At 43.4% G+C, this 22,754-nt stretch overlaps 1 protein-coding gene across 1 annotated transcript in view; it reads left to right on the forward strand.

Annotated features, from left to right (window-relative positions):
- Positions 1-22,754, forward strand: part of Fbn1 (fibrillin 1) — a 208,934-nt gene that overhangs the window by 41,771 nt on the left and 144,409 nt on the right. The window contains exon 5 of the mRNA XM_021156745.2: positions 1,005-1,100. Within this exon, the coding sequence (XP_021012404.1) occupies positions 1,005-1,100 (96 nt within the window). The remainder of the gene's footprint in view (positions 1-1,004; positions 1,101-22,754) is intronic.

A 22,754-nucleotide genomic window follows, 5' to 3' on the forward strand; every position in this document is an offset into this window, starting at 1 on the left:
TATAGTTAATATTTGATTATTTGTATTTTCTTCTCAATTATTATTTCACAGTTGTGTTAAATTCTACTACACATATGCATACTTAATAAAAGGTTACTGTCCATGTTCTTTTGAATTTATATGATGGAAAATGCTACTGTAAATAAATCAGCACCTATATTATGCCCAGTGATTATCCCCACACTACTTTGTGACAAGAATATTGAGTTTTGGGCAGCCCAACTTGGAAAGAGGAGAGAGTCACAGCAGCCCAGCTGGAAATTAATATGGTGGCAGTTACTCCTTGACCAGCTAATTCCCCAAGTAACCACACAGAGACCTTTTAATATTTCAAAGCTTAGGCCTTTTCTGGGCAGACTCTCAACTAGCTCATCTAAGTTAATCTGACCATCTAGCCTTATCTAGCCTTCCAGGTCAGGAGTCACACTGGTCTTCCCTCATATCTCCTGGTGAAAGACCTTTCTCTTTTCTTCTTCCCAGAGTTCCTTTCCCTCCCAGGAAGTCCTGTCTTCCACTTCCTGCCCAGCCCATTGGCCATCAGATTTTTATTAAAGTCAAGAAGAGAATGCCTTAGATAGGCGAGGAAGGACGGAGACCTAGCTTCACACAGTGACCCTCAACAGAATCCCAGACTTAACATTTGGTCACTTGCAGTTAATGGTGCTATCAGCATGAACATTGTTGCTCCTTAGGGACACCCTCTCAAAATTACACATCAGTCCTAAGCAAGAGTTCACTCACTCACATGAAGTTTGTATCTGGTGAGGCGAGTTCGAAACATGCACCTTAGATGCAGAACTGAAAGCATTTCTCAGGGGCTGCACACACGGAGATGAGACCGTAAGCATAACCCAGGTACAGAGTCAGCTGTTCAGGGAGCATCCTGTGGTGATCTGCAACTGTGGGGTGTCTGCCCAAAGCAACACTGAGGGGAGATCATTCCCATTGTCTGGGGGGAAGGGTCCAAGTGCAGCATCCTGAGACTTTCTCTCCTTATCTTGCAGCTGTCTGTGAAAGTGGCTGTCTCAACGGAGGGAGGTGTGTGGCCCCAAATCGGTGTGCCTGCACATACGGCTTTACTGGACCCCAGTGTGAAAGAGGTAAAGTGTTTACTAAGTGATTTGTAGAAAGGCATTCTGGTGACTAATCTGTTACTGGCTTATATTGTCATCAAGTGTGTGCAGCTACTTCCTGAAGTTGGCTGGCCAGGCTTCTGAAATGTCACTGAGGAGGTCTCCAGGATGCCAAGATGGCGGCTCTGGGTTTGCATGCTGCTCAGGTCTTGGCAGTGGATGCAGTGTTTCATAGTGAGCTTACACAGAAGAAGGGTGGGCACCAACATACAAAGGGGACAATTTCCCATAAAGGTGAAGTCATGAACTTCACATGATCCTGTAAGTTCGAGAAATGCTTTCCCACAAGAACACACATAGAAAGGGAAATGTTTAGGATGAAAAATCACACTAGAAGAACCACTGACCCTGGCAGCAGCTGGAATGACAAACACGGAGTCCAGGGTTAAGTGCAGGGGTCTGCTAAGTAGCTGGGCTCAGCACTGTGTACTCAGTGTGTAGCCCAGGAAGTGTGGACATCTGTTCTTGCTCTTGCCTCCAAAAAGCCACAGCTCAGAGATGTCCAGGAATAGCCTTAAGGCCAAATGAGTACCAATAAACTTTCATTTGAATCTGGATTTTTCAGTTTCAAATTTACTGCTCCATGCTCCTATCAGTTAAAAGAAAAATTTTGCCTGCTTTGCCTAGCTAATACGATATTGACTTATTCGGGGATGCATAATGTTCTTAATGGATGCCAGCTTCATTTATCATTTTGTCTCTACACTCATAGTCATTTCCTCATCATTTCTAGTTTAAATTTTTATTTTAGTGTTGTTTTAAAACTGGTCTTTAAAGTAATTTATCTGTCTCTCTGCATGTTATATATTGTATGTGCACACGTATGCATACCCGTGTTCTACATGTGGAGTCCAGAAGAGGATTATGAATTTACACATAGGCAGACTAGGCACCAAGATACAAAGGGACAATTTTCCCTATCTCTCCTTAAAGCTTTCTATTTTGGCCAGCCTGGCTGGCCAGTGAGTTCCCAGGATCTACCTGTCTCTTCCACACAATGCTGGGGTCACGGGCATCCACTCCACCATCACACCCATCTGTTATATGGCTTCTGAAGACTTGAACTCAGTGACTCTGACTTCTATAGCAAGTGCTCTTACCCACTGAAGCATCTCCCTAGCCCTACCATTTGTTATTTAGTGAAGCTTAAAAGGTTTGTGTTATATAAAGCTGAAATTGGAAATTCTCCAGAGCTGGAGATGATATAGCACATGCTTTTAATCCCAGCACTTGGGAAACAGAGAGACAGAGGTAGGCTGATCTCTGTGAGATGAAGGCTAGCCTGGTCTACATAACAAGTTCTAGGATGGCTATGGCTATATGGAGGAATCTTGCATATATATATATATATATATATATATATATATATATATATACACACACACACACACACACACACACACACAAAAGAAAATTCCTCAGAACTTTCCAGAATTGCAATGATCACTCTTCTCCCAAATTGTATAAAGATCTTATTCTAAGATGGAAAGCAAAGCTAATTATGATTGTGATCGACACATGTCACTCAAATCATGGAGCTGAAACAAAGAGCACTTCAGTATGTAAGAAGTTGTTTATTTTTCAATGTCAACATAAATTCAGTTGTTTTTTAATATACCAAAGGTACATTTTGATAAGCAACTGTAGGGCAGTTGCTATGATTGTTTGATAAATGACACAGTATTGCTGTTCTTTGGCCCACTCTGAGTGTAATGAGTGAGGCCATTGTGCTGTATATTGACATCTTTTGGAGTCTGTGTTTAAGTGTTTTCCCTTTATAACCCGTGCACGTATATTATTGACCTGGAGCTAAGACATATCCAGTGGCACCTTAACAATGAAGGACAATTTGTAATAGATAGTAGCCTTCTGTGGCCTTACTGTTAGCTCGGTGAAGATGCTACCGATTAAAATTGTTGATGTATGTCTTGGTGGCTTGTGAAGGGAACACTTTAGACATTGCTGCTGAGTTTAATTTGTCTTGGAGAAACAATGAATAAAATAAACATTCTTCTTCAAACAAAGTGGTCCAAGGTTGTCTGCAAAGAATAATTGCTTCCCATGGTGGGAAGTGCTAATGCGGAGCACCCAAGGGATTTTGAGCCATTGATATTTACCCGTTACTATTTCAAAAATGTGATGTTTGCCAAAGATGGAGAAATGGCCTGAATGCATGAGATTACCAAATTACTAATCAAAGTGGTGAGTTTCGATGTGGAGTCTCCAAGTTTAGGGTATATTTAAGTAGCCTTCACTGAGATGTGGAAGGACTTGGCCACAGAAGAGTAGCGACTATGGCAGCTTTCCAGATAATGGAGAAGTGGAGGCTGGGGACAGGAAGTCAGCTTTCCCTAGCTGTTACCTGCCATTGTTCTCCCAGGAGCACAGAGCTGCCCTTCAGTGAGGGAGGGGAACCAGAAAGCCTTTCTTCTCACAACGGGGGGAGGAGGAAGTACCATTTTGATTGCAGAATTCATTTTTATCTACTGGATCTTCACTAGTTTGTTCTCTTCCGAAAGTTTAAAGAATGGGGTCCTATATCTTTTTACCTATTACATATGTGAGATTTCATGAATGGTAGATGAATGTGTAGAATCTATCATGACCATCAATGTTGAAGGGAAGACAGCTTCTCTTGATGAATTGTGTTAACGGATAACTAACTACTTAGGTTAGTGGTATTCTGTTTTCATTGAGATGAGGCATTTTTGTTTGGAAACCAACTTTTTGGAAGCCATTATTCCATCTGTTCTCTCTGTCTCTCTCTGTCTCTCTCTTTGTGTCTCTGTGTCTGTCTCTCTCTGTCTCTCTGTCTCTCTCTCTGTCTCTCTCTCTCTTCCCCCCTGCTATAATAGCATAATGGCAGCCATTAAATGATAATGAAACTGCAGGTTGCCTTTTCCACCTCTGGAGTGAGGCTCAGGAGCAGCTGTGGATTCAGAATCCTTAGTGCCTGACACATGGATGTGAACTGTGTCCCTCTAGCCTCTTCAGGAGATCCAGAGGCATAGTGTTAGACATGAACCATTTATTCTAGAAGGCAGGCAGTGTAGGTTGTCTACATGTAGACAGATTAGCATTCTTATCATTTGTGCCAACCTTGGCTATACAGGAAGTTCAGGACCAGCCTGGATACCTGAAACCCTGTCTCAAAAAGCAAATTATTATTATTATTATTATTATCATTATTATTATTATTAAAAATTAAGCCTAGGAGGGTAGTTTTTCTCCATGTTACAGTTCAACCAAGTTTGTTTTAAGTAATTTTAAAAACCAAAAGAAGGTAAACCATTGCTTGGATGAATCTAACATAAGGTCCTGGAATTTTCTGACTCATTTTGATTTAAAGGCACCAGTCTACTCTTCGGAAGAGCAATTCTAGTCTGGCTGCTCTTTATATTAATGGGCTCCCAAGGACTACACAGGCTATGAGCGTGTGCCTAGCTTCTTACATCCAGATGCATTTGTTCAGATAAATCCCTGCTCCTGTCTCCAGGATGAGGACAATATTGGGCTCTGTACCCACTCCAGAAATGCTTTTAGTTGTTAGCTGTTTATCAGTGAAGTTCAGGGGAAGCACTGTTGGAATCCAACAGAGGGCATGAGGTAGCACAAAGCTGGTGCCAGTCACTGACAGGACCAACCTCCTGCAACTGTGCCTGTCGTGCAGATGGGCAGGGTTTGTCTATTTCTGTAGCAGTGAATAAACAACTAGGCTGCTTGTGGCTCATCTGTACCTGTAGGTGCGGATGACGTGCGAGGATTCCTGCTTCCATCCCTTAGCTTCTCTTACGTTATAAAAATTGTCTTTATTAGATATATTCAAAATAATTTCATTAAGTGGTTTTTAAAACTGTATCATATTAAGCAACCAGTAAGTATTATGTGAACCAAGAAGGGCATTGACTGTAGTGTCTGATGAATGGGAAAGACCAATACTCAGTGATACAGATTTATGACAACCACATAGTCCTGTCTGGATATACCACTTCATCAAAGAAAGTGGATGCATTGTTGATTCACAGGAGCTGATTAGAGCTCTTCGTGACTCCCTCCCTCCCTCTCTCCCTCCATCCCTTCTTCCCTCCCTTCCTTTGTTTCCTTTTTGTCTTCAAAGTTTTCCTTTTTTTGAGTTTTATTTTGTGCTGTGTAGCCAGATTATCCTTATTTTGCCATCCTCCTGCCTCAGCACCGACGCCCCCTCCAAGTGCATCATATTTGGCTTAAAATCTGTTATAAATAAATTCTATGGCAAATAGTTGGGGCTTATGGCACAGTGTTATGGGATGCATAGAGAAAGTAACGTGGCTTCCATAGTGGATCAAATTCTTTTCTCTTCTCATATATTTGCCTGTTGGTGATAAGAGGACTTAACAAAAACCTATAGAGTACAGAAACCTATACTACATGGAAAAAGCCGCATGTTCATGGATGAGGGATGAGGAGAGGAAGTGGCAAACACATGTGTACTAGACTCCTTGCTAGCTTTTGAAATAGGGACCTACTGTTTCCCACAAATATACAGGCTGGAGAAGGTTATACTAAATAGAAGAAGGCATCTCAAAAAGTTAAACATTTCACAATGCCACTTGGTTTGGAAGCTAAAAACAAAAAATTCAAAGGCCAAATATTCCAATGCAAAACATAGTAGAACGCAGCCTATACACAGGCTGAAGGAGTATAGAGAGCTGGTGAATGGCGGGGTCTCTTCTTGTGCCTCTCCGAGACTTGTCTGGGATCTTGAAATGAAGAGGAACTTCCTTTTCTCACTGGACCGCTTCCTCTCACTGCCTCAATGTCGTTTTAAATTCTAAGAGGCTGTGGATAAGGTTCTTGGAGTCAGTGCTGCAAACCAACCCTCATCCCTCTGGGGCCTTTGCAGGTCAGAACTCGGAATGCTGCTGATTCTTCCCACAGGTGACAAGCAATAGTCCCATCACTAACATATGCTGAAGTACTCTGTGCGCCTCGCCTTTGGTATTCAGTCTAACAGAGAGGGACAATGTGAAGACACAGAATGCCCCAAGGCTGACGCTATGACTGAGGTGGTTTTACAACTGGGCAGCTGGCAGATCATCGAATACACCTGATTTTCTTAGACGTGGTCCAGAAACTACACCTATCAACAAAGATGTGCATATTTCTGATTGAACAGCTGTGGTTCAGAGGGCACACGCACCTCACAGAACCAGTTGTGTGCAATTGGAAACTGCCTGACTTCTGTCTTACACTCTCTCCCGCACCTTAGGCTGGGTTTCCTGTTGACACAGAGCATTTTATGATTGCTTTCTAGATTTCTTAATGTAGACAAAGCACCCTACCTTCCTGCTTTGGCTTCCACCAGCATCACCATCTGTAGGTCTCTCCTTTTAGAGTCTATCACCTTTGCTGTCTAGGCAGCCTTTGGAGGAAGGATTCCAGCTCACCCACACCAGCTTTCTCTTTTGGTAGCCTATGGCTAGAAACATTTGTGCCTTTTAATTTTTGCCACCGCAAACCACCAACTTTGGCACAGTAAAAATCCATCTTTGGACCCCCCCATCCATGTAACCTACATTGGGCATTCCTGGGTGCTCTGTGTCCTCCAGTGGGCAGGACCTATGATACATGCCTTTGATGGGCACAATTTTGAAACCTCTCTGGTGACTTGTATTACAAAGTAGATTCCCACCGGTTCCCTCACAAGTACTTGTGACACCTAGTTCTGTCAGGTAAGCGCCTCCCATGGACACGTTCATATACACACAGATTTAAGAGACTATCATATCCACATTTGCAAATTCTGCATCATGGTATCATACTTGACCTTGACAGTGTCATGTATGTCTTTGTGCTTCAGTTGAAAGGATCGTTTTAACCTGTCCTTGCATTAGTGAAGTAAGGATTTAATATTTTAAAATGTGATATTCTTATATGATATAAGCATGTGGTACATGATCATGTGTGTGCAGGTGTGCGTATATGCAGAGGCCAGCAATGTAAACTGTGTGTCCTGCTCTGTCACTGTTCACCTTTCTCCCTCGAGACAGGGTTTCTCACCTGACCAGGAGCTGTACAGACCTGAGCTGGCAGACTCAGGAACTCTCTTGTCTTCATCTTCTACACGGTGCTATGGGTACAGACAATCCTGCAGCAGTGCCCGGCTTCTTATGGGGGATTCAAGCTCCGACTGTTACATGAGCACAGGAAATGCTCACGAGCTGTCTCTCCAGCCCTAAGGCTAAAATGCACTACTATAAAATTTGCTATCACAGAGAATTAGTTTCAAATCTTACCTTTTCCTTTCAGTTCTTGTGAACTTGGAAATTTTTGTTATATTTATTTACCGTGTGTGTATTTATCGTGTCTGTGTGTCTGTACATGCTTCTGTACACATGCCACAGCACGTGTGTGGAGACCACAGGGCAACTTTTGGAAATCTATTTTCTCCACCCACTATGTGGGACCCAGGGGACAAACTCAGGTAATAAAGTTTGGAACCAAGTGCCTTTCCCCACTGAGAGCCATTTTGCCGATCCCATGTGGATGTGTTAAAAACAAAGCTGGCTGTGAGCATCCACGTGCGATATTTGGGAAACTTCTTAGTTTGCAATGTGTAAAACTCAGCGTTTTAATTTTTGTAGTAGCCACGGGAAGAAAAGGGCAAATTCTATTTTTTAGGTACATTTTATTTTAACCTGATATATCTAATTTCAATAGATAGCATTAGAGGTTATCAATATAATGTATTCCATTATTTTTCTTTAGTATGTCTTTAAAAACCAAAACCTATGTTTTACCACATCTCAGTCTAAAGCATCAGATAGCTGCTTGTGGCTCATGGCTGTGGTGTTATCCAACACAGCCCAGAGCCTTGCTTCCAGTGTGGATAGCCAACCTTAAGCAAGGACCTTTCCCCCTCCAACTGCCTTTTTTTTCCAACTTTACAGAAAGCAGTATTTTTACACAAAGCAAAAAAGGACAGCATGGATACTCAAAAAGTAAACAAATCCAGAGGGTACCATGGCTTCAAAGGAGCCTATTTTATCAGGACTGTTTACTGGAATCCTGTTAAGCATGAGCTCGGAACACACTAGCTGCATCATGTCAGGTGTGACAAGTACAGTAAATGTTTAGTAAAGGCCCAGCCTTGACCTACACAAGTGGTAGGATCAGGAAGTAACGCATGGCTCTTGTCATCAGCCTTGAAACAGACACACACACACACACACACACACACACACACATTGCAAAGAGCCATTTGTGCAGGAGACAGCAAAGTAGCAGAGGTGACAAGAAATAATGTAAACAGTAGGAAGACAGTGCACAGATATACAGACACTCAGTTTGTTCTGGGGCAAAAAGGAGGACTCCCTGCTGGGAGCACCCTTTTATGGGAGCACAGATGGAGCCTAAAGGTCTTCTGGCCTCATTCCAAAGAGCTGGGTTCAGGGCTCTCTGAGGTCCACCCCCCACACTCTCTATTGTGCTTCTGTATAACTTCTGTCCAAGGCAAGGTATGGGCTTTTAAAGAACTTCTCCTTTGTATTAAGGCAGGGTAGTGGAGTTTTAAAGAAATTCTCCTTTGTATGTATAAATTGGGAGCGGGCCAGTCTATTTCTGAAACTGTTTCAGCTCTATCTATGAACCGCCGTCCAGAGACTCTTACCAAGTTTATATGCTCAATTGAGAGTATTAGGGGATACGTGGTGCTTATGTTTCCTGGTAGTCATGGTCCCTAGGGAGTCAATCTTTGGGGTTTATTAATGTATATTGGACAGATATCTGGAGCTATGTGGTCCATCTGATGTGCCAAAGTACTTTTTGTAGAACATTAGTCCCAAGAGGGGTCCATGAAGCGTAGTTTCCATGGTCAATATCATTTTGGAAATCCTATACTACAGCCTTATTCTTGGAGAAGTAATGGGGGCATTAACATATGAACTCCTGGGAGTTCTATGTGAAACAAAATATTTTGGCTTAACTTAAAAACTGGATATTCTCAAATCTGCCCATCTATCCTTCCAGAAGCCTCCATTCCCCCCGCCCCCCATTGATGTCTTTGACATCCTTACCCTGAAGCTCTGGATGCTGATTGTATTGATGATGGTTGCTCACATGCCCATGCAATGGCTTCATGTTTTGGGATTAAGTTCTGCTTCTTACATGATCCCCACTCCGACGAGGTGACCAGCTAAACTCCTGGGTGGTTTTGGATGAAGAGCATCATTGTAAAGACTCCCTCATTCTCTGAGAGGATTGAAAATGTTCTGTATCCCATGTGGACATGACTGTAAATGCCTATCACCAACCTGTGTGGAGTGATGGAGTCTGTGGAGGACATGAATGGAGCATTCAACAGCTTTCCCACTGTGTCTCCTCATCAACAAACCCTTTGCTCTGAATTGTTCCAGAACTTTAAAAGTCGACAATAGATTGGGATCTTTGTTTCCTTAGAAAATGAAAATATTCTAGAGCAGCATTTCTCAACCTGTGGATTGCGACCCCTTGCCAGTCACATATCAGATTTCTGGCATATCAAATATTTACATTACAATTCATAACAGTAGCAAAATTAGTTATGAAGTAGCAAGGGAATAATTTTATAGTTGGGGTCACCACGACATGAGGAACCACATTAAAGGGTTGCAGCACTAGGGAGGTTGAGAACTATTGGTTTAGGGTCTCAACTCATAAAATAGGGCTGTGTCTGTTTCTTTCTGGTGAGCCGTTCCCTGGCTACTGTCCCCACGGAGGCCCCTTTGACCTTCATTGTTGCAGGACACGGAGCCAGGCTGTAAGTGGAGGCTTGCAAGTCAGGCCCATGTTTATCCAAAGGGAAAGTGTTTTTTTTTTATAAGCTCGGGCTTGCTTTTGAGGAGCTGGACTTTCCCTCAAGTCACCCTGGGATGCTTGCACTGTCTCAGAGATCCCGTCTCTCTAAATCAGTCTCATGAACTTTAGAGCAAAGCAACACAAGGTCCCCTCGGCAGTTTAGATCCAGTCTTTCCTTATATGACTTATAAACTTCACTTGAGAAGAGGAAAGTATTTTGTACCTTTCTCTAGCATGGGAAGAATAAAATCCAAGGTACACAGAACATCTTAGTGATTCAGGGCTGGCACTGGAAACAATATGCAGTAGAATTGACTTGTCTTCCTTGAGGAAGACAGCCTTTAAACAGCATAGAAAAGTCTTGACTATTTTTTAGAGCTCATAACTTGGAGTAGCTAGGTGCTTGTCAGCCTTCACTTAGAACCACATTCTTCCTGTCATGTTTCCACTTACCAGGCGGGGCAAGTTCTCACAAAACCCATAGAAGACAGCAGGTTGAAGACATCCACAGCCGCATCCTGGGTCCCTCACTGTGGGCTCCTTATGGCTTATGGGTTGTTTTTCTTTAACTTTTATGAATTAGAGGAATTAATAGGAAAATCATTCCCAGACTAACTTCCACCCCAAAGGAGCCCCTATTCCAATTTAATATTATATGACTATCATTTTAATGTTACTTTAAAAAAATGCCTGTCTAGGAGATGTCATTTTTCTTAACTGCTTTGCCATTCCCAGCATTCTTGGGAATATGCTAAGGGCACAGGTTCTGGAGAGAAATCCGTCCATTTGCTGGCCATGGGGCCTTAGGCAACTAACTGCTTTCGTTTTACTTCTCTGATCTGTACAATGGGTGTAATGAGGGCCTGTGCTTTACTTCTCTGATCTGTACAATGGGTGTCATGAGGGCCTGTGCCTGGTGGAACTGTTGAGAAGGCTCAGTGAAGTAATTTAGGAAGCACTGAGCCCAGGACTCTACTCAGAATCTCTACTCAGAGAATTTTGAAGACCCATGGTTGAAACTATATTTCAAACTTAAAGAAGCTAATGCCCTTGATTTTCTTAATGAATTAGGTGATTCAGTGCACAAAGCTTTCTACAAGATGGGGAAAAAATCAGAAAATGATTTTACTGGCTGGCTGCTCTTAGTTTCTGGGGAAAAAATGATGAATGAAAGGAAGGAGTTGTGTGATAAAATCGAAAGGCTCCAGACACAAGTAAACGATCTAAAAGTTGCTAAGTGTGTCCTTGAAGAGAATCTTCTCTCTTGCAGCAATAGAGCTCAAGTTGCAGAAAATCAAACTGAAACCCTCATTATAAGGTTGGCTGAACTACAGCGAAAATTTAAGTCTCAGCCTCAGAATGTGTCGACAGTTAAAGTAAGAGCACTAATTGGCAAAGAATGGGATCCTATAACTTGGGACGGGGATGTGTGGGAAGACCATGTTGAAGCTGAGAATTTTGAATCTTCAGATTCTCAAGGGTTTGCCCCACCTGAGGAAGTAGTACCCTCAGCCCCACCCCTTGAAATAATGCCTTCCCCACATGAGGAAATTAATTTTGCAGAGTCTGATAAACCAGCAATGACTTTCACTACTGATGTTTCTCAAGGCCCACCAATAGTTTCTTCTAGACCTGTAACCAGACTCAAAGCAAAACAGGCTCCTAGAGGGGAGGTAGAAAGTGTAGTCCATGAGGAAATTCGCTACACTACTAAGGAGCTTAATGAGTTTGCTAATTCATTCAAACAGCAACCTGGTGAATATGTGTGGGAATGGATTTTAAGGGTGTGGGATAAGGGTGGAAGGAACATAAAACTAGAGCAGGCTGAGTTTATTGACATGGGCCCTCTGAGTAGAGATTCTAGGTTTAATACGGAAGCTCGCATGGTTAAAAAAGGTGTCAAAAGTTTGTTTGAATGGTTGGCTGAGGTGTTTATCAAAAGATGGCCTACTGGAAATGACTTGGAGATGCCTGATATTCCATGGCTTAGTGTTGATGAAGGGATTTTAAGACTTAGGGAAATTGCAATGCTAGAGTGGATATATTGTGTAAAGCCTAATTGTCCACAATGGGAAGGTCCAGAAGATATGCCCTTCACCAGCTCTATAAGACGCAAATTGGTGAGAGGGGCACCAGCACATTTGAAGGGTTTTGTTCTTTCCCTTTTCCTTGTGCCAGATCTTAGCATTGGAGATGCTTCTGCTCAATTAGATGAATTAAATTCACTGGGTTTAGTTGGATTCCGAGGTAACAAGGGCCAGGTGGCAGCATTGAATCGCCGGAGACAAGGTGATCCTAGTTATTATAATGGACAGCGTAGGCAAAAGAATGTTTATAATGACAGACCCAGCAACGGTCAGCACAGGAAAGGTGAAATTTATAATGGCATGACTCGCTTGGACCTTTGGTACTGGCTAGTCAATCATGGTGTTTCCAGGAATGAAATACATAAGAAGCCTACTGCATATTTGTTTGATTTGTATAAGCAAAAAAATTCTCAAACAAATGAAAGAAAGGCTACATTAGATCGTGGTAAACAGCAATCTCGGCCAGTGAATCAATTTCCAGACTTGAGCCAGTTTGCAGATCCGGAACCCCTTGAATGAAGGGGTGGCCAGGTTCCCCTGAGGAAGGATCCTGATAAGACACCCCACTCCCAGTACCAAATTCTGTATTAGTCAGGGTTCTCTAGAGTCACAGAACTTATGGATAGTCTCTATATAGTAAAAAGAATTTATTGATGACTTACAGTCGGCAGCCCAATTCCCAACAATGGTTCAGTCGCAGCTGTGAATGGAAGTTCAAGGATCTAGCAGTTACTCAGTCTCACATGGCAAGCAGGCGAAGGAGCAAGAGCTAGACTCCCTTCTTCCAATGTCCTTATATTGTCTCCAGCAGAAGGTGTAGCCCAGATTAAAGGTGTGTTCCACCACACCTTTAATCCCAGATGAAAGGTGTAGCCCAGATTAAATCTCCTTAAACTCGGAGATTTAATCTTCTGGAATCCATAGCCACTATGTCTCAAGATCTCCATACCAAGATCCAGATAAGGATCTCCAAGCCTCCAGATTAGGGTCACTGGTGAGCCTTCCAATTCTGGATTGTAGTTCATTCCAAATATAGTCAAGTTGACAACCAAGAATAGCCACTACAGTCATGCATTTCTGATGACTGGGATCCTCACTCTTTGCCAGATGTAGCTTCTTCATAATTGATGTCATGAAAGTTACCATACCAATGAAATCAGACAGACCTCTCCTTTAGAGGCTCTACTGTGATCACCCCCCACCCCCACCCCCCATTTAGAAGTTTTTGGATCAATTCAGATGCAGCCAGCTTTCCTCTTGAATATATTATCAGCCATATGCATTTCCTTAACACACGCCCAGCTATTGCATGCAGCTGTACCACAGACTGACACCACAGGAGGGCAACGTGCAAAAAATAATGAGGAAGCAGAGGTCGGCCACATCCTTGATAACATATAATGCCGATCAAGGCTGTGAGAAGTGCTCACTGTCCACCCTAGATAAAGTTTATGGAAGGTTTTACTACTTTTATGGACACATACAACCAAATGAAGTGTGAACCTGCCCCTTCACAAAACCCAGCAGCAAGATAAAAGAGGTACTTTAGGGGTGTGTTTTTATTCCTTATTATTCTCATGGCTGTTATAAAATATCTGACACAAATGTTGGCTCGTGGTTTAAGAAAGGATACAGTCTGTCCTGGCAGAGACAGCATGGCAGGAGGGGTCAGAAGTGGCTAGTCACATGGTATCTACAGTCATGAAGCAGAGAGTAACCTGGAAGCACTTGCTAACCACCCCCCCCCCCAAGTCCCACCACAAGTGACTCACTTCCTCCAGAGAGGCTCCGACTCCTAAGGGTTCCACAACTCTCCTAAAACGTCCCACCAAAAACTGGGGACCAAGTTCACAGTTGGAGATTACAGGGGATGCTGCACACTCAAACAACAGCTGTGTGACCCTCAGTAGTGTGGCATTCTAAAAATCAGTGAGAGGGGTTAGATACTGATGTCTGGCAGAACAGTAGGAGCAGCTGCCTGAGTTCATACTTAATTTTACAGTGGCTCTGATAACTTGAGTCTACAAACAGCATCGTCAGGTTGGAGTAAAAAAAGGCCTCCAGGTGCAGCACCACAAGCCACTCTTCTTTTATTTCAAAGCAATAAAAATGTTGGTTCTGGAAGACGCAAGCTTTGAAAACCAAAATATTGGAGTAGTTTAAACCTACAGCTTTCAAAGCATCTTTATTAGTGTTAAGGTCTATAAAGCTCAGCCTGAACAAGAAGGCATCTTAGTGCTGGAGAGATGACTCAGCGGTTAAGAGAGCATTCATCTCTTTCAGAAGCTCCCAGTGCTAGTACCAACATCCACGTCAGGCAGCGACTCACAGCCTCCAAGGGATTCAGCACCTTTGGCCTCCCGAGAAACCTGCACTCACATGCACAGACCTCTCACATGCACACACCTACACACATTCATGCAATTGCAAATATAAATAAATCATTTTAGGCATCCTAACCTGAAAGGAAATTGCTATAAGTGGAGAGGAGATATAAACTTACTACTATGTATTGGTGAGAGAGCGCATGTCTGAAGTAGCAGATGTACTACAATTGCCCCAGCTCCTAAACTGTGCTGGTATCATAGCGCCTCTTCTGGATATAGTAAGGAGCCTCATAGAATAGATTTTTCTTCAGTACATTAATAGACTGAGTCTCAGATTGATACATAAAATGCCCCAATGAGCCCTGAAATATTGACTGTGTTAAGACGAGGGGGTTCTTTGTGGTTTGCTTTGAAGTCAGAGGGATCTTGATCATTTTATTACGTACATTGCTTTCTTTCCCTAATTCCTGTGCTCATGCAGCTCTGAGCCCCTAGTTTTTCCCTGGAATCATCATTGAGTTGGAATCTGGGTGACCTAAAAACAAGGACACCATGAACGTGAATTGTTGAAGCACTACGCATTATGAGACAATGCATGCTTTTGAGTGGATGCCTGCAGACTTATCCCCTGGGAACGCCTTTGGATGTCCTAATTGCAGTTCTGCCCTCCATAAATCAGTTGCTATTTGGCCACCTCCTCAGTCACTAGATACATTTGTAATAGTTTGTGTCAGAAATAACAACAGCCACCTAGCAACATACTGTTTGGTCATGTCCTGTTTTAGAATGCCACGTATGGTTTTGTGGGCTTCAGAAGGGTAAGTTCTTACTGGGTCTAAAAGATATTGAAAACAAAACAGTAGATAGTGACGCCACTGTGTACAAGAGGAGGCTGTATGGAGCAGTTTATATAAGAATGAAGTAGGGGCCCGGCGGTGGTGGCGCACACCTTTAATCCCAGCACTGGGGAGGCAGAGGCAGGCAGATTTCTGAGTTCAAGGCCAGCCTGGTCTACAGAGTGAGTTCCAGGACAGCCAGGGCTACACAGAGAAACTCTGTCTCGAAACAACCCCCCCCCCCAAAAAAAAGTAGGGGTTTACTGGTTTGTTAGCATGGTTCTATTCCATGAGGAGGGATCACTAGTCTTGTTCACCACCTTATAACAAATGTCTAGCATTCAGTAACTCAGTAAGCATTTGTCACAATTCTTTTGAGTCACTTAAGAAATGACTGATCTACCCCCTGACCCCTGTAGGCAGGGTTCCTTTGGGTTTTAGGTTAGTATACAAAATAATGGCACTTCCATATATATGTTGAAGATCCTCTAACTTTTAAAACTATGAACAGTGTCAAACACAACCAGTGAATTCTGTGAAAAGTGCTCTCTCCTATGCCATGAAACCTAGACCCATTGGGTACACATAGACATCCCTAGCTCACTCAACCTTGGGAGGCAGGATTATTTTATAGCCAGGAGAACTGGGGCTGGAGGGAACCCTAGTAGCCACCACCAAAGTGGGGGTCTAAAAATGAGGTCCATGGCTTCCACAACAGCTCAGGTGTCATGTGGATGTGCCCCCAACCTGTGGCACCTATGGCTGCCACTCTCAATCATTGGCTATTTTTGTTTTTGTATTTTTTGGTTTTTGGTTTTGTTGTTGTTGTTGTTGGTTTTTTTTTTTTTTTTTTTTTTTTTTTTTGAGACAGGGTTACTCTGTGTAGCCCTGGCTGTCCTGGAACTCACTCTGTAGACCAGGCTGGCCCTGAACTCAGAAATCTGCCTGTCTCTGCCTCCCAAGTGCTGGGATTAAAGGCGTGAGCCACCACTGCCCTGTCCGGCTCATTGGCTATTTTTAATGGACCCTCTGATATTAAGTGTCTTTATTCCTTCCTCTCCGTCCATACACCTCTTTAATTTTGGATTGACATTTTCTAATTTCTGTCCTGTGTCCCTTAGTCTTTTGATCAGTCTTTTTAAGATCTCAATTTTATATGACCAAGAAAATCTTTTAGATTGAGTTTATTGGGAGAGATTGTCTTTAATTATAAAATGCTGTTGTATGATTGGCAGTCTTTGGCTAGCACTGTGATGAATAAAGTTTTTATTGAAATATGAGGGGTTTGAAGCCTCATGGAAATTGAGCTTTGGCTTAAATAGGAAGAGAAGGGGTCCTGAAGGAGCTTGAAATATCTCTCTCTCTCTCTCTGTGTGTGTGTGTGATGCACATGCATGCATACATGAAAGTTGAACTTTCAGGAGCTGGGTCTCTCCTTCCACTATGTGGGTTCTTGGATGTCAGGTCATCAGGCTTGACAGCTAATGCTTCCACCAGCTGAGCCTTTTCTCTGGCTTCTTTTGAGGGCAGGTTATGGAAGCGAGGAGCCAGGGAAAGGTTGAGAATCAGTTCTCTCTTGTGATCAGTTTGGCTTGTTTCTCAGGAGGCATGAAGTTCTCTTTATCTTGCAAACAACTGGGAATTTGAAGTAGAAAGTCTCTGTGGGAACAAGCTTTGGGACTGCCATATCATAGAGCTAGAGAATACCTTTAATCTAATAGACATTCAATGAGTGCTGAAAGCACTCATCTGTCCTGTCCCCACCTGTGGCTCAAAGTGAAGAGCGTGAGTGGCCACATGGCTGTGGAGATGTTCAGTGATTAGCTTCCTCAGTTACCAAGGTAACAGTGCAAAAATCACAGCAAGCGTTTGGCCTGTTGTACGGAGCATAACTTTCCAGTCACCGTGCGTGATTATGACATTGCCTTAGTTTAACTGCATATAACAGAATAGTCAGTGTAGCTAGTCTGTGGCTGCAAAGAGGGGGGTTAAGAATGACAGGCATTCAGTGTGTTCCTTTGGGTAGCCTAAAGTGACATGGATTAATATGCTGCCAGTGTTCTTCCCCTGAGAAATATTTGGTCACAAGAAGATCTGGCTTTAAGAAGAAACTCAAATTCGGGTGTGTGGCTTTTGGCACAGTCTTGACTCACTGGAATGGCCTAATGTATATCTGGTTTCTTTTTTCCCATGCTTTATTTGGGGTGTCCACCAAGACACACTTCCTGCCTGTGGGGTTATCTACATCCATGGACTGAATCTTGGTTTGCAAAGTCACACAGAGGAAGCAGCAGACAGAACACACAGGGCAGTGTAGAGACTGGACAGAAACGCTTTGAAACTGGATGCAGGATCACAAACAGCAAGTTTCCTAGGTCAGGGGAAACTGGGGTGTTTGACTGAAGACCAGCAGTTAGCAATTGTGTTCTGTTTCTGAGACTAGGAGTGGCAAACATTTGTCAGATTCCCTCAGTCATCCCATGAAATGCAAATGTTGCAACTGTCAGATTGTCAGAAACCTAAAGACTACGTATGTTCTCTTTGCTGTGATGTATACATAGGCTGTAGGGCCTTTGATAGTGTCACAGTGTAGGAAGGTACCTGAGGAACAACTGGAAAATTGGAGTGAAAAGAAAAAGGAAAGAAAACTAAGATGTTTGATGAGAAATAAAAAGACGTGTATGGAAATGCTGTTTTTGCTTCAGTAACTACAGAGAAAGAAGAATGGATAAAACTTTGATATTCTCCGTAGAGCAACCCACACTCTGGTTTTGTCTTTATGCTGTAAAAGTATTGAATGCATTACAGGAAGCTTTTTAAGGCAGCATAAGTGGTTAGTATGGAATTCTAGCTTACAGCAAGAATTCTCACCTGAAGCGTTGCAAAGGCAGGTCCACAGCTGCCCGGGAACAATGGAGACGCTGTTTCTTTCTTTATCACTATTTTATCCTTTAAATGGTTGTCTGGAGTCTTTTCCTCTGTTATCTTTCAAAAATTCACTCCTTTTAGGATAATAGTTGACTTTATACAGAGCATTCTAGTTTTAGAAGTTATTTTTAAAATAGGCTCCTTTTTAATTTCATAAAATTAATATCAATGATGACTCTATTAGATCAGATGGTTACTGCAAACTTATCTTCCCTACCAGACTGAGAATAATTGAAGGATGGGCTTAGTAACTAACATTTAAGAAGTCCCCGCTGAAGCTTGTCTCAGGCCAAGGAGCCTGAGGGAGCTCAAGCTTGAATTTGCTTTTCCCCCTGGGAGACTGTGAAGGGCTGAGGAGTACTCTTGCTTCTTTCTCAGATCAGTGTAGGTTGAGGTGAGACTATGGACCAATGAAAGAACTCCAGACTGAAGCAAAAGCTTGTTAGAAGTATTCTCACCATTGTTGTTCAGCATCCCGGTGGGTTGCAGATGGCTTTGGACTTCAGAAGGCTGGCTTTGGGGGACTTGAGTCTTCGTGGAGTATGGAAATTGAGCATGGCAACTTTCTTGCTTGCTTATCTGTAAATAGGTGTTCTTTGTAAATACATATAGTCCTTATTAAAAACCAAGCAGCAGCCTAACAGGAATCATATAGCTCTCTAACTTCATAGGGTAACTCCTATGTTCACTTGTCTCTGCATTTGTTGGGCTGGAGTGCTGGCCTGCCACTCAGGGGTGGCAGACTGCAGTCTGTAGTGGGGGTCCTCAGTCTGTGTTTCCTTGGTGAAAAACAGTGGAGTCTGGGGCCATTGCTGAGGTTGCCAGTCTCCTGTGTACCCAGGCACTGCTGGTATACTGCTGGGAGTTGGGAATGAGGCCCCCCCAATCCATGCTTCCCCTTGGGATGTCCACATGCTAGGCAGGAAGGGGAAGGCAAAGTCTGGGACTAAGGTGGAACCCAACTTGATTCCGAGTGAGTGCAGAGAGTTCAGGGGGCTGGGATAGAGAAGGCCTTCTCTGGGAGATTTGGGCTCTGTTCTTTATGATTAAGGCTTCCTCCTGTGGTGATCCTTGATGAAGAGACAGTCTTTGCTTGACCAAACTGCTTTATTTGATGGTGAATGTGAATGCATACACCTTACTCAGGTGAACCAGGGATTGAATAACTTTGTGGGAAGAAATGTCTGGGAAGGGAAACTCTTTGGCTGAACACTCAGGGCCTGTCTAGATACCTCATTAACATGGAGAACGTCAGGCTTTTGTGCTATCTAACTGATACTGCAGTCCTCTCAGTGGGGTGTCATGGTTACCAGTTTCAGGTAGAGTTTGGCAGGGAGTGGCCTCATTCCTACCATACTTAGTTATGAGTTTTATGGGGTTTGGGCTCACTCAACCTTACCAGTTCATCCGTCTGGTGGCATGGTCCACTCACCTCACAAGTGTTTGTAAGACCTGGCTTTTGTCCAGAAGTGCTCAAGTGTGAGCATGTAAAGTATTGTCTCTTCTCTACGATTGCTGCATTCATACCATAATCGTGACAGGGAACCCTCTTTTTCCTCCTGATGGTCTTGGTTTTCTCACTAGACTTTCTCTACCTGCCTTCCCTTTAAGTCATAGCCCCTACTGATACCCAGTCCTTGAAAATACCTTGAAAGGGTTTTAGCACACTGGAGATGCAGCTTCAGAGATCACATCTTTAACTTTGAAAGCAGTCAGAGAACACACTTGAAAGTATGCACATCCATGAGCAGAACAATGTCAGGGCCCAAGGTTCCTATAGCCCAGTTCACAGTCCTGTCTCAAAGCTCCCCAGTAACATCACTGGCAAAGGTCCTGCCCTAACTGCTCAGCCGTTTTCCCTTCTGCACGGACACATGGATGTAGCATAGCTTATGACTTTTACCAGGGAGATGCCCTTCTCCTTTCTACTTCTCTGCTTTAATGAAAAACTTAAAAATGAATTTGAAAGACTTGCCAACCCCAAGGCTAGACTTTTTAAGTCTTTTCTTCTTCTAAAATATTGGAAATAACAGCCCCTCTCATGATTGCTTAGCCTCACTTCCTGGACTCCAGTCTTTAAGTTCTTGTAGACAACTCTCCCCAACATTGTGTGTTGGTGGGAAGAGGCATTACCTGGTAACAAGTACACAGCAACAGCCGAATTTCCTCTTGAATTGTTAAGCTGCACAAGTCAGTCTGTGCCAGCTGAAGGTCACTTTTACAATAGGGGATGTGTTAAGTGTGCTAATGTTAACAGTGTGTTTCCCATGGGAAGGGGCCAAGCAGGACCTTTCCTCTTCTCTAGCCAGCTTACCTCTGTGCCCACATCAGCTCATGAGTTATGGACACTTACCAACACATAAAACATGAAATTAGAAATGACCAGAGGGGTAATGAGAATTCTCAGGGCCACTTAACTCTGAGAAAGCACAAGCTTTGTTGATTTAAGAGGCTAGTTTGCAAGTTTCTTGATTTCTTAAGGTGCAAATGCCACCGTATGCGACAACAGAGAAGGCTGAAAGGAGAAGATGATAAACGGAGTGGGTCAGCCAAACATGTTGGGAGCTGTTTGAATGTCCACCCCCTCGGAGTTAATCAATGGTTCGTAAACTTAAAAATGCCTTTTTGTTTTGAGAACCAAGTTTCAGACTCAAGTTACACAAGAGAAAATATTATTTGGCTTGAGAACGGAAGGAACTTGGTTCACATGAATTCGGACGCAGATTCTTTTATCATGGGGGAATTGCAATTAGGGATTCGGGATCTTGAGAACATGATTGTGACCTAGTTATTCCTGTGCTCGGAGCACTCATAGGAGGTACTGGCTGGGACTGAAAATAATGAATTAAGAGGTTCCAGCTGGGCTGTGATGAAAGCTCTCTGGGAGTCTCCGTGTCTTGGCCAGACTGCATGGGTTATAACTTGGAGGGATCTAAACTAGCGGGAGTATATGACAGATTTATGGCCCAATTGATGTTGGGCATCAGGAAAAAAGGCTGAGGTTTAAACTGCTTTGATGACTCTGACTTCTGGAAGTTCTGCCATTGGGCAGCTAAAGAAGAAAAGGGTGACTTCCTTCTGTGATGGGGATACAAAACCAGCTTGAGACAGCCAACTGGAACCATCTTTTTGGGGGGTGGGGGTAGCAGCTCCTTCTCCACGACCCCTTCTTTGCCCTCTCTGCTGGCAGTTCTCATTGACCTATTCCATACTCTGCAGCTTGCATGATGAGGTCTTGTTAGTGCTAGGCCTTGGGACATCATGGGGTCAGGCACTTTCCCCACTGTGCCCACACTCCTGTTCTTCACTGTAGCCACAACTACTATAATAGTATCAGGTGAAGCAGCTCAGGGTAAGCTTTGTTGAGTGAAAGAGTGAATGGATAGAGTCAGTTTAAGCTAGAAGTTCATGTTGGCCTCTTTGCCTTCCCTTTACCGTCTCTCCCTGCTCTTGTCCCCTCTGCCTCCATCAAGTGTTGATTCTGGCCTCCGAGAGCACTGCATGAACATGGTGCACATACATACATGCTGGCAAAACTCTCGTAATGTAAAAGACACTAAATAAATATTGTAAAAAGTCTAAGACTTTGAAGAGTGACCTAATCTTATCGGGGAACTTCGGGTGCTTCACTGTGATGGAGATGGGAGATCCAGCAAATGGTGCCTTGAGGAAGTAAAATCACCCGTGATACAGGGGGGTTGTGTAGTTTTTGAGTAAATTGAAAGGATTGTAATTTCTTTATATTGCAGACAAATACCACAAAGCTGCCCAGTGTGTTTGGTCATCTTACTTTTCTCTTTTCTGACTTTCTAGTTGTCTCCTCAGACCTGGATGCCTTCAGTGAGGCTCAAGGGAGCGTGACTTCCAGTTTCTTGCTCCATCATTATTTGTAGTATGGAGACTGTGGGTGTGTGCGTGTGTGCGTGCGTGTGTATTTGCGCGCTAGCACACAAAGGCCAGAGGTTGATGATATGTGTCTTTCTTCATTGTGTTCTCTCCTATGTTTTCAAGACGGGAGGTCTCTGACTGAACCCTGCCCTTTCTAGATTTGTTCTACTACGTGGCCACCCAGCCTCTGAGGTCCACCTATCTCTGCCTCTCCCCCCAGCCCTTGGTTTACAGATACTCTTAGGTGCTCCCAGCTTTTATGGGTTAAGGACTTAAGCTTGGTCCTTATGCTTGCATAGCAAGCACTTCACTCACTGAGTCCTTTCCCCAGGCCGTTTTAGCTCTTAATAACCAAGTTCAAAGCTGCCACGCCCTTATTAACAAACTGCCTCTTTGAGCTTGGAGTCTTTTTGTTAGTTTGCTTCTTAGATTGATACACAGAGGGGGATGGGTTTCATGGTGGGGCCCTCACACCTGCTTTGTTTTCCTGGATCCCTTTCCCACAGTCCCTTCCAGTTGCCCTCCCCCAACCCCCAGTTTCTTACCTCTGGCTGTGGTGTCCCTGAGAGCACAGCATGACTGTCATGTCATTCACTGGAGTTTCCATGTACCTCATGCCAGATACCTGGGAGTGTTCCCTAGTGGAACCTACCTTTATATTTAGGCTCTAGGGGTACCTACTAGTAAGTGGATAAGACTGTGCTGATCTAACAAAAGCTCTGATATTTTTAAAAGTTTTAC

Source organism: Mus caroli, unplaced genomic scaffold (genome assembly GCF_978045245.1).
Source record: "Mus caroli unplaced genomic scaffold, Mus_caroli_1 scaffold_2, whole genome shotgun sequence".
In the NCBI taxonomy this organism is placed as follows: Eukaryota; Metazoa; Chordata; class Mammalia; order Rodentia; family Muridae; genus Mus; species Mus caroli.